Genomic DNA, 13,661 nt, shown 5'->3' with positions numbered 1-13,661 from the left:
TCGGATTCCAAGCAACGGATCATTGATCCTAACTCGAAATGCCTCTGTTCAAAAGTGAACATTGGATCTGACTCAGTGAGTCTTATAGCCAATGAAATCTTTTATATTAAAGATGGGTCATTTGCCCAGCTGGTTGAGCTATCAACTCAAGTGCTAGGTCATGTACGGTGTACCAATGACGCCGGCCGATATCGGTCATGAAATCTACCTTCCCACCTCCTACTCTCGAAGTATATAAACCAGGACAAGAAACATCAATTCCATCCAAATTCAACCCGTTTGAACATCATAATTTCAACGAAAACATATCTTGATTTGTCAATTTGCACATTTTTTCCATACTCTCCTCCCAAAATGTCAGGCAAAACCGAAACAGCCACTTACACTCATGGCCACCATGCATCAGTCCTACGCTCCCACAGCACACGGACAGCACTTAACTCCGCCGGATTTCTTCTCCCATACCTGAAGCCAGATATGAAGATCCTCGATATCGGCTGTGGCCCTGCAACCATCACTGTGGACCTGGCAGAATACGTCCCACAGGGCCACGTCACAGGTCTGGAGCGCGTAGGCGACATCCTACCCCAAGGACAAGCTCTTGCCGATTCACGAGGCATCAAGAACATTGATTTTGTCGTCGGAGACGGTAACGGTCTTTCATACCCAGACGAGAGCTTCGACGTCGTGTTTTGTCATCAGGTGTTACAGCATGTCGGTGATCCGATCGGCATGCTTCGGGAAATGAAACGCGTGGCGAAGAAAGGTGGAATCGTGGCAGCCCGTGATGCTGATTACAGTGTTTTCATGTGGTTCCCTGAAATTGATGGACTGAGAGATTGGCAGAAGTTGTATGATCAAGTTGCTCGTTATAATGGAGGTGAGCCTAATGCAGGTCGCTTTTTGCATTCTTGGGCGCGACAGGCTGGGCTTGAGGATACGAGACATACCGTTAGTTCTTGGTCTTATGGGAAGAAGGAGGATGTCAAGTGGTGGAGTGAGACCTGGCAGGAGCGTTCTTTGAAGTCTTCGTTCGCCACTACGGCGCTTGAAGGGAAGCTGGCTACCGTTGAGGATTTGGAGAAGATTTCAAAGACTTGGAAGCAGTGGGGAGAGGACGTGGACGCTTTGATCTCGATTCCAAGTGCTGAAATTGTTTGCTTTAAGCATTAGATTGGTGTAAATTAAGGATTTTACCCAATCTGAGGGGTTCTACATTTCATCCACGAATTCAGACATGCTCGTAGTAGAGTACACGTCCTAACACCGCACTTTGTCCGGCGCTATAGCAACGAAATTAGAGAGATGTACTTAGCTAGTAGGAAGCGCTGTTAATGGACGCCCTAGATCCCAATCATATTCAACTTTGGCCTCAACAAACAACCTTGGAAGTTTCAATCGCAAGCTCAAATCCACACGTAACAAACAATCCACACCTCTCATCAAGCAACACACCCCCTTCTCAAAAAGCCTACCTACTACAGTAGTAACTATTGATACATACGAATGTGCATACTCCTGGGATTGTGTATTCATATCTTCCAGCAAAGCCATACGATTTGCATACTAGTACTTACTTAGGTACCAGCTACTAGTGGGCTGTTGGTCATATATGTATATGGATAGATGGAGGGTTACCTAGTACTCCTTACACAACGAAGAAAAAAAGAAGTATTGATGAGCTAACTGCAAACCTGCCCAGATGAAGAGGTCATCAGTAATGTTAACTTAAAGTTCGTACAGCTTTTCTAGCCACTGGCAGTGAATCATCTCCAGGATGACTTCCAAGGTTCACTCCACGTTCGTCTGATAACACTAACAAAGCTACTGCAATTCCCAACTTATTTGGTCAGGTTCTAGTACCGTTAGGCTGATTAGCCTCCATCTCAGAGAAAAGGTAAACACCTCAGGCCTCCTCCACTTCACAGATCCACATCGACAGCCAGGAACTGTGAGTTGAACTTGCTTCGCACTAGTTCCATGTATCCTTTCCACTTAAGTGCCTCGCGCGATTTCTCAGCTGCTGGGTATGCATTACTGAGCTGCTTGGTTATTTTGAGAATTCCCAGAGATGCCTCCTGTGCCTTCTCCAACTCTTGCTTGACAGCGTTATCTTTGAGTTTGAAGAGTAGCACAGCAGTGTACTTCTCAGAGAGCTCATCCAGGCGGCGTTCCGTCTCTTCTGGCGCCAAGGTAATAAGCCTGGAGGTCATCATGTTGCTGACTGCACGGATATCTTGCTCATCTCCAACACCAGAAATGACACGTTCAAAGAGATCCGATAGGTGATTCTGGCAGAATGAGGTATCAAGAGATGCATAAAGAGTTTCGTAGGCACTCTGCGAAATAATTAGCTTATTATAGGCTGGAATTCTGGGGAAATGGGGGATACTAACCTTACGCAAGTCAAGTCCATCATCCACCTTGTGCTTGAATGGACCCATTTGCACCTCACGAATCAGCTCTTGCTTGATGTGAGTGTCGTCAAAGACAGCAGGAAGTAATTCGTCCAGGTGTGGCAGAAGCAAAGCCATCTTGTTGTGCATAGCAGAGTTGAGAGTGGTTAATGCGAGGCGATGGTTGCCCAGGTCCTTATCTCCTAGCATGGCTGTCAGGAGAGGCACGATCAATGGACGAAGAGCATCGTTAAAGGCATGACTGGAGTCGGCCAGCGTATATCGGAATGCCGATATGACTACACCACGGATTACGGGGTCAGGATTGGCGAGATTTTCCTGTAAAAGATGGATGAATTAGGGGAGGGTTTCTTGAAAAGAGCGGCCATAAAGACCAAGTACTTACCTGGAAGTGAGGGATATAGGCAATAGGGTCGATGAGGGCAAGTCGTCCAATGCATTCTGAGCCCACAGCGCGGTTGTCCTCCTCTTGCGAAACAAGGAGCAGGGCCTGCCAAAGAGCAAGAGCAGACGCAGTCAACCCAGAGCGCACTTCGACATGTTGAAGCAACTCCCGAACAGAGTGTAGGAGCAAATAGCTTTGAGGGTTGAATTTTTCGAGGCCATTCAGAATGATTGGCAGGTATGCTTTCACACTTCCCGCCGCCGCGTTTCCGAGGGCAGTGGCAGCGGCCAAGCGAACATGATCAGACTGAGAGTCAAAATGGGCAATGAAAATATCGGGGGTGAGCTTGCAACCATTTCCCATCCGCAACCCGATCTCCCCCAGAATCGCTAGCGCCAGACATTTACGACCATCGTCTCGTGCGGTCTGTAACTCGGTAGAGAAGTCATCCATCGTGATGCCAAGCTTCGGGCCACCATGCACCAACAAGGTACCAATAGCCCGACCAACGACAGAGGGATCGCCGGAGATGCCGACATCCTGTAGCAGACGCTGCATTAAGTCTGCCCCTGCACCTTCATCGCCAACAACCTTCACCAGGAGGAGCAGGGATTTGAGGACGATGCCCACAAGGGGTTGCTTGACAATAGAACATATCGACGTAATGAGCTCAGCATTCACAAGAGTCTGCGAGTTACCTGGGACAAGCTTCGCAACAATTATGAGACTGGGTGTGAGGAGGTGGAAATCGGGTGTTGACAAGAGTGGGAAGAGCGCAGTCTCAAGCTCAACCATGGTGGTGATACTGATATGCGATCGGGTATTGCTGTTCATTGCAATGCTACGAAGCGCTTCAAGGCATGAACTGCGTAATGCTCTGTCAGCCTTGCGCAGGTTGGCGCTCAGCTCGATGGTGACAGTATTGACCCAATCGCTGTTCACATCGTTCTTGTGACCAGCGAGGACAACCACATCGTCAATGGCACGGACAGCTGCAAAACGAGTTGTCTCATTCTTTACACGATCGACCAAGACAGAAAGACCCCTAGATCGGTGGTCGATCGAGAGATATTCTGTACCACGTTCGCCTGACGTACGAGCTAAGACGACGCCAAAGACGTGGATAGCTCGCTGGCGAACTTCAAGGTCGGCGCTAGTATCGGTGATACGGGAATAGGCAACTTCATACAGCTTCTCCAAATGGGTAGCAACATCAGGGCCATTGGCAGAGACACGGGGTGGTGTCATTGCTTTCACAATGTGTTCGACGGAGCCTAGAGCCTCACTGCTGACTTTGTAGTTGCGTTCATCCACAGTATCCACAACAGCCGGCACAAGTGCAATCAAGAATGGAAGTAAGGCTTCCGTCAGGTGTGTCTCCGCAATGGCGGAAATCAGGCCAAGCGTTTCAATCTGCAATGTACCTGCGCTTACAGCCGCACTAGAGTGGATAGCTGAGGTACCAGACAAGGAAGACGTTTTCAAAGAGTCTGCAATCAGATCCTCGATCTGCTGCAGGTGATTGGCAAGGCCTCCGTAGCGAACCAATGCAAGATTCTTTAGTAGAACAATTGCGGCCTGGCGTAAAGGGATGGAGGCTGACTTCCAAATTTTGACAATGCTTTGAACGATTGAAGGTACGGAGCGAGCCAGGTCAGCCTGAGGCCCGGATTTGGGGGATGAAGGAACAACTGGGGAATCGATAGCTGAGGAGGCGCCAACACCAGGCTCAAAGTCCACCATGCTGGCATCACTGTCCTGGCGTCGTCGTTTGCGGGAGTTCTTGGAACCACCAACTGCATCCAGATACCCAGTCGATGTGAGAACAATAGATCCTTCACTCGTTTTGCGCACCAAGGCCGTCAGTGTAGAGACCACCTCCAACTTCACACCTTCCTCCCGCTCCCTGCTGATGCGGGAGATCAAGGCGGGAGCGACTTGCTGATACAGAGTGGCATCATCCAGACCTCTGTTGCGCCCAAAGTTTGAAATAAGGCTGTAGAGGAGCTTGGCAGCACATCGGCGGACCTTCCAACTCATATCGTCAACATCGCTGTATCCGTCTTCCTCCTCGAAGTCTTCAAATTCATCGTCCATGTCAGGGTCCTCGGTCGCGTCGTCCTCACTCCCATCGTCCTCAGTTCCCCCCATTTCTTCGTCATCTTCCATCTCGGCAACGTTGGGATCATATTTGAGGAATCGGAGAGCGGCGTTGGTTGTGTTGGTCAGGTACGGTTGCATTTGCTGATTACAGGAGCTAATCAAAGCTTCAAGGGTAACTAAAGCAGTTTCACGGAGCTCATCAGATTGAGGATCATGATCCTCATCATGAGAATAATCAGACATTTTGGTGGATTTCACAAGTAAGGTGTGAAATTGTGTGTCGGGAAATCAAGGTCTCGAGAGGTTCTTGTTCTCCCCCGCATAAGACAGCTGGAGGGACCGGAAAATTGTAGAGCCGGGTTCCAAATTCAGGCACAAATTGATGCCTCACTGCAAGAAGTCGAAGAGGTCAAGTGAGGGTTGAGTCTTTTGCTTCGCAGCCAAGAGAGCTTGGAGTCCTCCTTGCTTTCGCGCTTTGGCTCGTTTCTTGCTATTCGCGTTGTCGGCAGCTTTTAGAGTGAGATCAGCGGAGGTAGATTCTGGTGCGGAAGTCTCTGCTGGAGTTGAGGATGGTGCAGGGGAAGCCACTGCACTCGTAGGGGCAGAAATGGAATGAGTAGTAGTATTGAGAGATTGAGGAATTTTGGGAGGTTTGGATTGTTTAAGAGGTTGAGTGGGCGCCTTTCGTACAAGTACTGTCCTTTGCTTACAGCGCAAACACTTATACACTACAGCACTTCCCCTCTTGGCTCCTAACCTTCCTTGTCGCTTAGATGATACTCGAGTGACTTTAGTTCCAGATCGAAGATCTCCACAAGTACAATGGTGTTTCTTTTGGTGGGTGTTGAGAGGTTTCAACTCTTCATGAAGGAGTCGCGTATGAACTCCTAAGAGATGGGCTGAGGTGGACGGACTGCGTGAACCCAACCACTGGGCAGCTTCATTAAGAAAGCGTAGATGGGATGACTCAATTGGTGGCATAATAGAAACAGTAAATAATAGAGTCCTATAAATCTGAGTAGATAATGTCTTCCCTGTAAAGTCAAGTGAGAGCAGGAGGTTGTCAGTGGAAAATTTTAATTGGGATGACTTGAATGAGCCGCTTAACTGTCACTCTTAGCCTACTATCAGTCTATCACGAACTTCTTCCCTCGCTCTCTCTCTCTTCCTTTCTTCTACCCACCCCACCACTCTCCCTTTTGTTACATCCATTATCTTTTGCTCTTTCCTTTTCAAACCCATTTCTCCTTGCTTCGTTTGCCTCCTTTAACCTTTTCCTTGTGCAACTTGTGCGCCCTCGGGTGGGCGCGTCTGTTGACTGGCTACTTGAGGAAGCATAGAGTCTAGACATTTCCAGACTCTACTTGCTGCTTCTTACACTCCTCTCTACACTTTTCACTTCAAATTCCTCATTTCCTCACCCTGTCAACCCCGTCGCGATGTCTTCCCCTTTGCGTATTGCTTGTGTTGGCTGCGTAAGTATTCTCTCACCCTCAACCCTATATGGGTTTCCCCAGGTGACATGAATCATGTTCCAAAACTAACTGTGTGATTCGCTGTGGTGCAGGGTCATGGTGCCCTCAATGAAATCTACGAAAGGATTGAAGTTGAAAAGGGCAAGAAACACTGGGACTCTGTTGACTGTGTTATCGTCGGTGGAGATTTTCAAGTATGTTGAATCCTTTCTTTGGTCTTTCGATCTCAATCAAGATATACTAATGAACCCTGTGCACAGACTCTTCGGAATGCAAATGATGCAGCCTGCATGTCAGTCCCGCCTAAGTACAGAAGTATTGGGGACTTCCATGAGTACTATTCTGGAGCACGCGTCGCACCCGTTTTAACAATCTTCTGTGGCGGTAACCATGAGGCCGGCAATTACTTATTTGAACTGTACTACGGCGGCTGGGTTGCTCCTAACATCTACTACCTTGGTGCTGCAAATGTTCTTCGTTTGGGTCCGCTTCGTATCTCCGGCATGTCTGGTATCTGGAAGCCATATGATTATCGCAAACATCACTACGAACGTCTCCCTTACAACTCAGAGGACGTTTCAAGCATCTACCACATTCGCGAACTTGATGTACGCAAGCTGATGCAGGTACGCACCCAGGTCGATATTGGTCTGTCCCACGATTGGCCTCGTGGCATTGAAAACCATGGAAACACCCATCAGCTCTTTCGCAAAAAGAAGTTCTTGCGTGATGATTCTGAGCATGGCCGGCTTGGAAATCAGGCTGCCCGTGAGGTCCTTGATCGATTATGTCCCGCCTATTGGTTCTCTGCCCACTTCCACACTCGGTTCGCTCTGACAATGGGTCATGATGGCACTTCTCTTAAGAAAACAACCCAGTCTATTGACGAGCCCGCAGAATGGGGCTATGAAGCTGATCCCACCTCCAAGCCCAAGTCTACTCCACCTTTCAAGCCTACTTCGCCTCATAAGCCTACATTTGGTGGACCTAGTGGATCAAGCGTCCCAGAGAATGGATCTGTTTCAGCCTGGAACACATTTGCCCAAACAGCCCCTCAGAGAGACCGTGCAGAGGCTAAGAGGGCTCGGATGGAGTTCAATGATCCCTCTCGTGTTTCGCAACCTGCAATCAAGGCCCAGCAAACCTGGAAGAAGGTCATAGCACATGGCGACCATCGTTCATTGGTAGACGTTCACGCACCCATTGATGAACAACAAGTCAAAAACAACGACGAAATTGACTTGGATAGTGGCAGTGAATCGGCCAAAGAGCAAGCCGTGATTATGACTGATGATGCCGCCACCACCCAAGACGAGTCAATGGTAGATGTCGATGCACCTACTGATTCCAGTCAACGTCAACGAGTTAAGAACACGGATGAAATCAACCTGGATAGTGGCAGTGAATCTGAGGCAGGATCTCCCCCCAATACGGAGATCATGACTATGACCGGAGGTGACGCTGCTCAAGACGAGTCAATGGTAGATGTTAATGCACCTACTGATTCCAGTCAACGTCAACAAGTTAAGAACACGGATGAAATCAACCTAGACAGTGACGGTGAATCTGAAGTCATGACTACGACTGAGGATCATGTCGCTCACGAGCCTATTACTGTCCAAGATGGGTCTCCTGCCGATGAAGGCGTCCCGATTGCTATTCGCGACAAGTTGCCAGCTAGCCTTTCCAGCAACGTCAGCAAGCTGCCCACAAGCCTAAGCCGCCCCACACAAACTCCACCTGCTTTGAAGGTGATTCCAGAGGCCATTCAAAACAGAGTAACCAAATTCCTGGCTTTAGACAAACCGGGTGGTCACGATCAATATCTGGAACTGGTGGAAGTGCAGCCTGTCAATAACGATACCGCCCGGGCCGAATTTCAGCGTCCATTCCGTCTTCAATACGATAAAGAATGGTTAGCTATTACTCGCGTTTTTGCACAAGAGCTTGAGGTTGGTAACGTCACTGCTTGGCCGCCCCATCATAAAGGTGATGATATCTACCGTCAGGCCATTGAGGTGGAAGAGCTATGGGTTGAGGCAAACGTCATGAAGCCCAACTTAATGGACGTGCCTCTGAATTTCACTCAAGTCGCACCAGTTTTCGATCCCAACGTTCCGATCACTACCAATGAACTTCCACCAGAGTATCCAAGCCCGCAGACTGAGCAGTTCTGCCGCCTCATTGACATTCCGAATAAGTTTGCCCTTTCTGATGAGGAGCGTGCGGAGCGCCTGGCTGCTACTCCACGACCCACTGTTCGTCGTGACTCTGGCTGGCATGGCGGACGAGGCCATGGACATGGACATGGACATGGACAACGTGGAAGATACGGTGGCCGTGGCGGTGGTCGTGGTCGTGGGGGCCATCACGGTTGAATGGATTCCGGAGTGGTAAATTCATTTGTATCAAGGATGATGCTATCTAGAGCTGCTTTCTGTGCCTGATCATCCTGAATGTTTGATGTATATGTTAGATAATCTAGATTTAAACAGAAATGAAGAAAAAAAAAGTGGCCTTCTGGGTCCAAACTTCTGCTTTCCATTCTGTCTTAGTGGTCGGTGATCACTCTTATCTACTTTAACTAGTAGTGGGCCTAGGTCTCCTTTACAGGTGGTCTTTTCCAAGGTTATGGGCCTATTTACTACCTAGGTACTTGGGTTCCCGAACTTTTACTTACTGCCCAGGTGCCTGTTATAGTAATACCAAAGGAGGATATGTAGAATCCGCCCACAAGTTATCCCTCGGGCTACCAGTTTCCTATATCCAACTGTATACGTAACAGCTAGCCTTTCTTTCCCTCCAGGTAACCCCGTAGGTACTTACATACAAAGAGGTGTAGGTCATCAGTCACCTGTACCTAGATACTAATAACTCAGTACTTAAGTAGGTATGTGCACATGTGAACACACCTGGCCAAGCACTTCGAGTTGAGTGCTGGCCCGGGGGGACATACCTTCAAGTTTCCCAATTTCGCTGCTATATGGATGTAGTTTCGCGCAAAGCACGGCGTCAACCTTGGAAGACTCGTCAGACTACGACTGTCACAAACTTGAAGCCTCTACCAAAACGGAAGAATGAAAATATGCTAGATTCTAGCTTCAGAAAGACAACCATTTCTCATATTGATCCACTCTCCTGTGAAAGTAAATTCATCAAATCTACCTACTCAATCTCCTCAATTCGTGGCCTCAAAGGACCACGCCCAGCCAGAGGATCAATATCCAACCCAGCAATTCGATCACCCAATTCCATTCTCGGCTCTCCATCAAGTCCCTCAATCCCCCACATCAGAGCCTTCTCCAACCAAGCCTCCAAGCTCTCAATCAAAACTCGCAAATGCCCACGCACAATTACATCTTCCTCGCGGCTCTCGACGAATCCAAGCGTGCGTAGCATGGATGGGATATTGCCAATGGTGGAAGATCCCGAACTCTGCATACCATTCCCATTCCCACCCTTCCCATCATCAATAAGTGAGAATCCAAATCCAATGTTCGCTGTCTTCTGCTCCTCCCCAATCTTATCAAGTGCTCGCAGGATGTCAAGTATCAGAACCGCACTTGCACGACGCAGAATCGCACTTTCAGCTGCAGGCTCCAGTGTCAGCGTCGCCAGTGCAAGGTCCACAGCAGACGAGATGACCGCAGGTCCCAAGCCACGGACGTTAGTCGTGATTGCAGATGCAAGGATCGAGAGGGCCGAAGCGCGAACACGCAGGTCATCAGGTTCTTCATCCGATGCCGCGCCAGCAGCCCATGCAGCCACGATATTCGCTGCGTGGATCGACTGTTCTGGCGATTCAGATTCCGAGTCTGAGTCTGCAAGTGTGACCTCGTCTTTGGAATCTGTGGGCCCGGTAGTGACCTTCCATCCTCCGGACATGGCGGCTTCTTTTTGTCTTTTTCGTTCTTCGCGCTCCTCTTGACGGCGCTCTTTCTCTTCTTGTTTTTTGCGAGTTCGTTGAGCTTGGGGCTTGTTGCCTCGGCGTCCTGCTACGGTCACCATTGCTTCGCCGAGTATTTTCGCAATTTCGCCAGTAAGGGCTTCACCGAGGTCTTGTACTGTGCGGAGGAGAGACTCGCCAATTTTGAGGCGTTGATCGAGGGTTCGTTGTTCGGATTTATCGGTGTAGCTGTCGACCAAGGTTTTGACAACTGTTCGAGGGTGACGGGATGCTAGGGTGCCGATGAGTTTGATTGCGTTGAGGTAGATGAATTCCTCGTTGGCAGTCGATTCGGAGATGTCATTGATGATTGATAGGAGTAGGGTTAGAGTTGAAGGGATATCGAGAACAGGGGATGAGTTGATGATTAATTGGGTGAGTAGAGAGAATCCTTCTGCTTGGACGGGTGGCAGGTTGGAATTAAGATTTGATAATGCCTGACGATGAGTTTCGAGATCGGCGATATGAGGCGGTGGTGGTTTGGTATCATCATGTTCTTGAGATGTGAGTTGAATCTCCAGAAGCATCGATGAGGTTGTTGCTGGCTTGGAGAGTGCAGGAGGGAGTAATGGAATCAACCGATCAAGCTTTTCCTTGATTGACTCTAAAAGAGATTTTATCATTTCTGAGATAGAGAACTCTGGGGACGCCAAGACGGTGGATAACAAGCTGAATGCGGTAGACAATGACTCCGATGTGTCTTTGTTGGATTCATCTTGATCGGCCGTGTTCTCTGAAGTGACAATATTGGCGAGTGATGATAATGACGGCTTTCCCGATGCTTGACTTTGACTTGTGGATTTGGCACCAAGGTTATGCAGTTCACCATCAATCACTTGCTTAATTAGATCAAGTACGCGAAGGGGATGGCGTGATAATGTGTTCTTGAAGCTATCCAGCAGCTTTTCGGCGACTTTGGCACTAATAAGTCGCTGGAAAATTGTCTCCGACTCTCCCAGCTGCTGCGGTTTATCTTCTGGGCTTGGCTGCACAAGCCATTTCTGACTGACATAGAGGAAGACTTCGCCAGTCGACTCTTCGCAACTTGGATCCGCTGCTAATAAGCTGGCAAAAAGCTCAGTTCGTACTTGGAGGGAGTCAATCAATCGGACCATGTTCAAATGTTCGTTGCCTTCGTGAATTCGCTTGACCAGGCTGATATGTCCATCGGAGCTGGAACTGTACGTCCAAGCCGATCCACCATCCCATAGCAAGTTATCAACAAGCTTCTTGAGAGGGGGCACTCCAACCGAAATACTGAAGAAGGTTTGAAGAAGTGCCATGACCTTCTCATGTAGCACTTTCGAATCCTGCTCCTTTGTGAAGCAGGCAAGCCCCCAAAGGGGCAGAAGAATCGGCGTCACGATTCGCTTGACCAGGCCTGGATTTGGATGTTGGAGAGCCAGGCTTCCTAACCTCTCAATGGCTAAATCGATCATCTCATGATTGACAACGACTTTTGATAGAGATGCTGATTTCGGTGTTGATGATTTAGTTTTTTCAAAGCCAGGATATTGCATCATCCATCGCATCGAAGATTCATCGAGGTCAGCTGTTAAAGTGCGGAATAGAGGCTCCACGAAGATTGTGTGTCCAATCATTCCACGAGCCCCAAGAGCCCGTTTCCCAAGAATCCCATTTCCAATTGTGTAGGAAACAGTTCTCTTGAGATCTGGGTCATCACCGTCCAGAAGTGTCAACAGCTGAGGAGCAATCGTGGTCAAGTATACTGACGGCTCAACATGTTGTGGCACTGAGGAGAGTAGCTTCGATATCTGCATGATAGCTTGGACTGTGAAGTGAGGTCCATTTGATGGCTCGCTTTGAGCCTCCTGTCCGAGAGAAGGGGCAAATTGCGAGGCGAGGAACATGATCGTTTGCAGAACACCACCCGGACGAAGAGGGACTTGAGCTATTTGACTTGATACTGTCGATTTGAACCAAGGTGTTGTATCTGTCTGAAGGAAGGCAGACAATGTAGGCAGCAGAACTGCGCTTGGGGTGCTAAAAAATAAGTTAGAAGATAAACTCCTATAATTTTTGATGAGAAGTGCCAAAAACCTACTCATTGATGATGTTGACAAACTGGGCCTGTAATTTCCTTTGTCCGTCATATCCTTTGATATTCTTGTTGAAGGCAAGATCCGCCGTTCCACTGATTACATCGCTCAGGATGCGACCCCGAATGACAGGCTGAATGCTTGGTCTCGGATCCAACAGAATGTTCAGTAGGGCCTCAACAATATGGCGAAGAAGTGACATATTGCGATGGAGAATGCTTGTATGCACAGCTGTCTGTTTGGCAATGACGCCGGCTGGCAGAACCGAGATGACTCTTTGCTGCAGAGGGATACCAACCCCAGAAGAGAGTGACGGGTAGATTCCCTCGAGTGAGATCAGGTCCAACAAAGCGTGCAACATCCGGCGACGCTTCGCATCTTCAAGAGCCGGATCTCTACCTTCAACAGCGACATTTTTGTATTTTTCTGAACTTTCAATGGGCGTAACGAATGCGTCATGGATGTCATTTAGGATTTCCAAGGCTTTGCCAATAACAGCAGTTCTTGAGGTTTCATCGTCCCCCTGAGGTGCTTCAGTCTTCTGAGACAAGCTCCTAAGCAAAGATGTGCCTCGTGAACGCTCAATCTCGCCTGGATAATGTTAGCTGTGTCTCCAAATAATCTGCCTTCATACTAGAATTTCCATGCCTTTGTCGAGCACGGGGCTTAGGAAGACGCTGGCTTTGTGGAAAGCCTCCCGAACATGGCTGGACTCTTCCATTGTGAGGCAATCTAGGTAGATCCGGGTCTATTACTCATCATCCACCTCAATTCCAGTTTTGATAATCAATATCAGAATGAGCTCTGCTTGCTATGAGAAGCTGGATCTTGGCAATTCACATTAGTCAGCATATGTTCTAGGATTATGTAATCATTTACTTACACCCAGACCATAGAAGAGTTTCAAACCTTGGAAGTTGAATGAGGAAGTGGTAGTCAGGTATGTCAAACTAGTAAAGCTATTATCATTCTTGGATTCAAGGGGCCTATTTCATATTGATCATACTGCTTTAGAGACTTGAGTGGGGTGACAAGATGGATTGCTGAATCTAGATTGGTGCCCAGGTGAAGCGGGTGGATAAATGGATAACTTTAGTCAGCTGCATAATGCCCCTCCCTGCATAACTTAATTTGCCCCGCGACACAGAACATGACGGAAGATTCGGACGGGCGGTGAGCTGAGATTTTTTTTACATTGGGCTTCACTTGGACTATTAGCTTTTATTTCAAGCCCCTCTTGTGTTGTGTGATTGCTATCTTTTAACAGGCGCACAC

General features: G+C 48.4%; 5 protein-coding genes across 5 annotated transcripts; 2 read left to right on the top strand and 3 right to left on the bottom strand.

The window, feature by feature from the left end:
- Positions 1-354: 354 nt before the first annotated feature.
- On the top strand, positions 355-1,173 carry N7483_011879 (class I SAM-dependent methyltransferase; the record flags this gene model as incomplete). Its single annotated transcript, XM_057095306.1, has 1 exon — positions 355-1,173. The coding sequence occupies one exon, from the start codon at positions 355-357 to the stop codon at positions 1,171-1,173; it is 819 nt and encodes a 272-aa protein (XP_056941277.1).
- A 749-nt stretch (positions 1,174-1,922) lies between these two features.
- Positions 1,923-5,148, bottom strand: canA (putative cullin binding protein CanA; the record flags this gene model as incomplete). The annotated part of the gene is made up of 3 exons (XM_057095305.1): positions 1,923-2,339; positions 2,397-2,735; positions 2,803-5,148. 3 exons carry the CDS (start codon positions 5,146-5,148, stop codon positions 1,923-1,925), a joined length of 3,102 nt encoding a protein of 1,033 aa, XP_056941276.1.
- A 144-nt stretch (positions 5,149-5,292) lies between these two features.
- Positions 5,293-5,886, bottom strand: N7483_011877 (ribonuclease P Rpr2/Rpp21/SNM1 subunit; the record flags this gene model as incomplete). Its single annotated transcript, XM_057095304.1, has 1 exon — positions 5,293-5,886. The coding sequence occupies one exon, from the start codon at positions 5,884-5,886 to the stop codon at positions 5,293-5,295; it is 594 nt and encodes a 197-aa protein (XP_056941275.1).
- A 458-nt stretch (positions 5,887-6,344) lies between these two features.
- N7483_011876 (RNA lariat debranching enzyme) lies at positions 6,345-8,758 on the top strand (the record flags this gene model as incomplete). The annotated part of the gene is made up of 3 exons (XM_057095303.1): positions 6,345-6,380; positions 6,473-6,574; positions 6,641-8,758. 3 exons carry the CDS (start codon positions 6,345-6,347, stop codon positions 8,756-8,758), a joined length of 2,256 nt encoding a protein of 751 aa, XP_056941274.1.
- A 787-nt stretch (positions 8,759-9,545) lies between these two features.
- N7483_011875 (RTP1/Tango6 family protein) lies at positions 9,546-13,107 on the bottom strand (the record flags this gene model as incomplete). The annotated part of the gene is made up of 3 exons (XM_057095302.1): positions 9,546-12,330; positions 12,392-12,972; positions 13,021-13,107. The coding sequence occupies 3 exons, from the start codon at positions 13,105-13,107 to the stop codon at positions 9,546-9,548; spliced, it is 3,453 nt and encodes a 1,150-aa protein (XP_056941273.1).
- Between the last annotated feature and the right edge of the window lie 554 nt (positions 13,108-13,661).

This window comes from Penicillium malachiteum (genome assembly GCF_028827825.1).
Source record: "Penicillium malachiteum strain IBT 17515 chromosome Unknown utg000005l:1.0-9002435.0:326005.0-9005861.0, whole genome shotgun sequence".
In the NCBI taxonomy this organism is placed as follows: Eukaryota; Fungi; Ascomycota; class Eurotiomycetes; order Eurotiales; family Aspergillaceae; genus Penicillium; species Penicillium malachiteum.
This window is presented reverse-complemented; position numbering and strand designations above follow the sequence as displayed.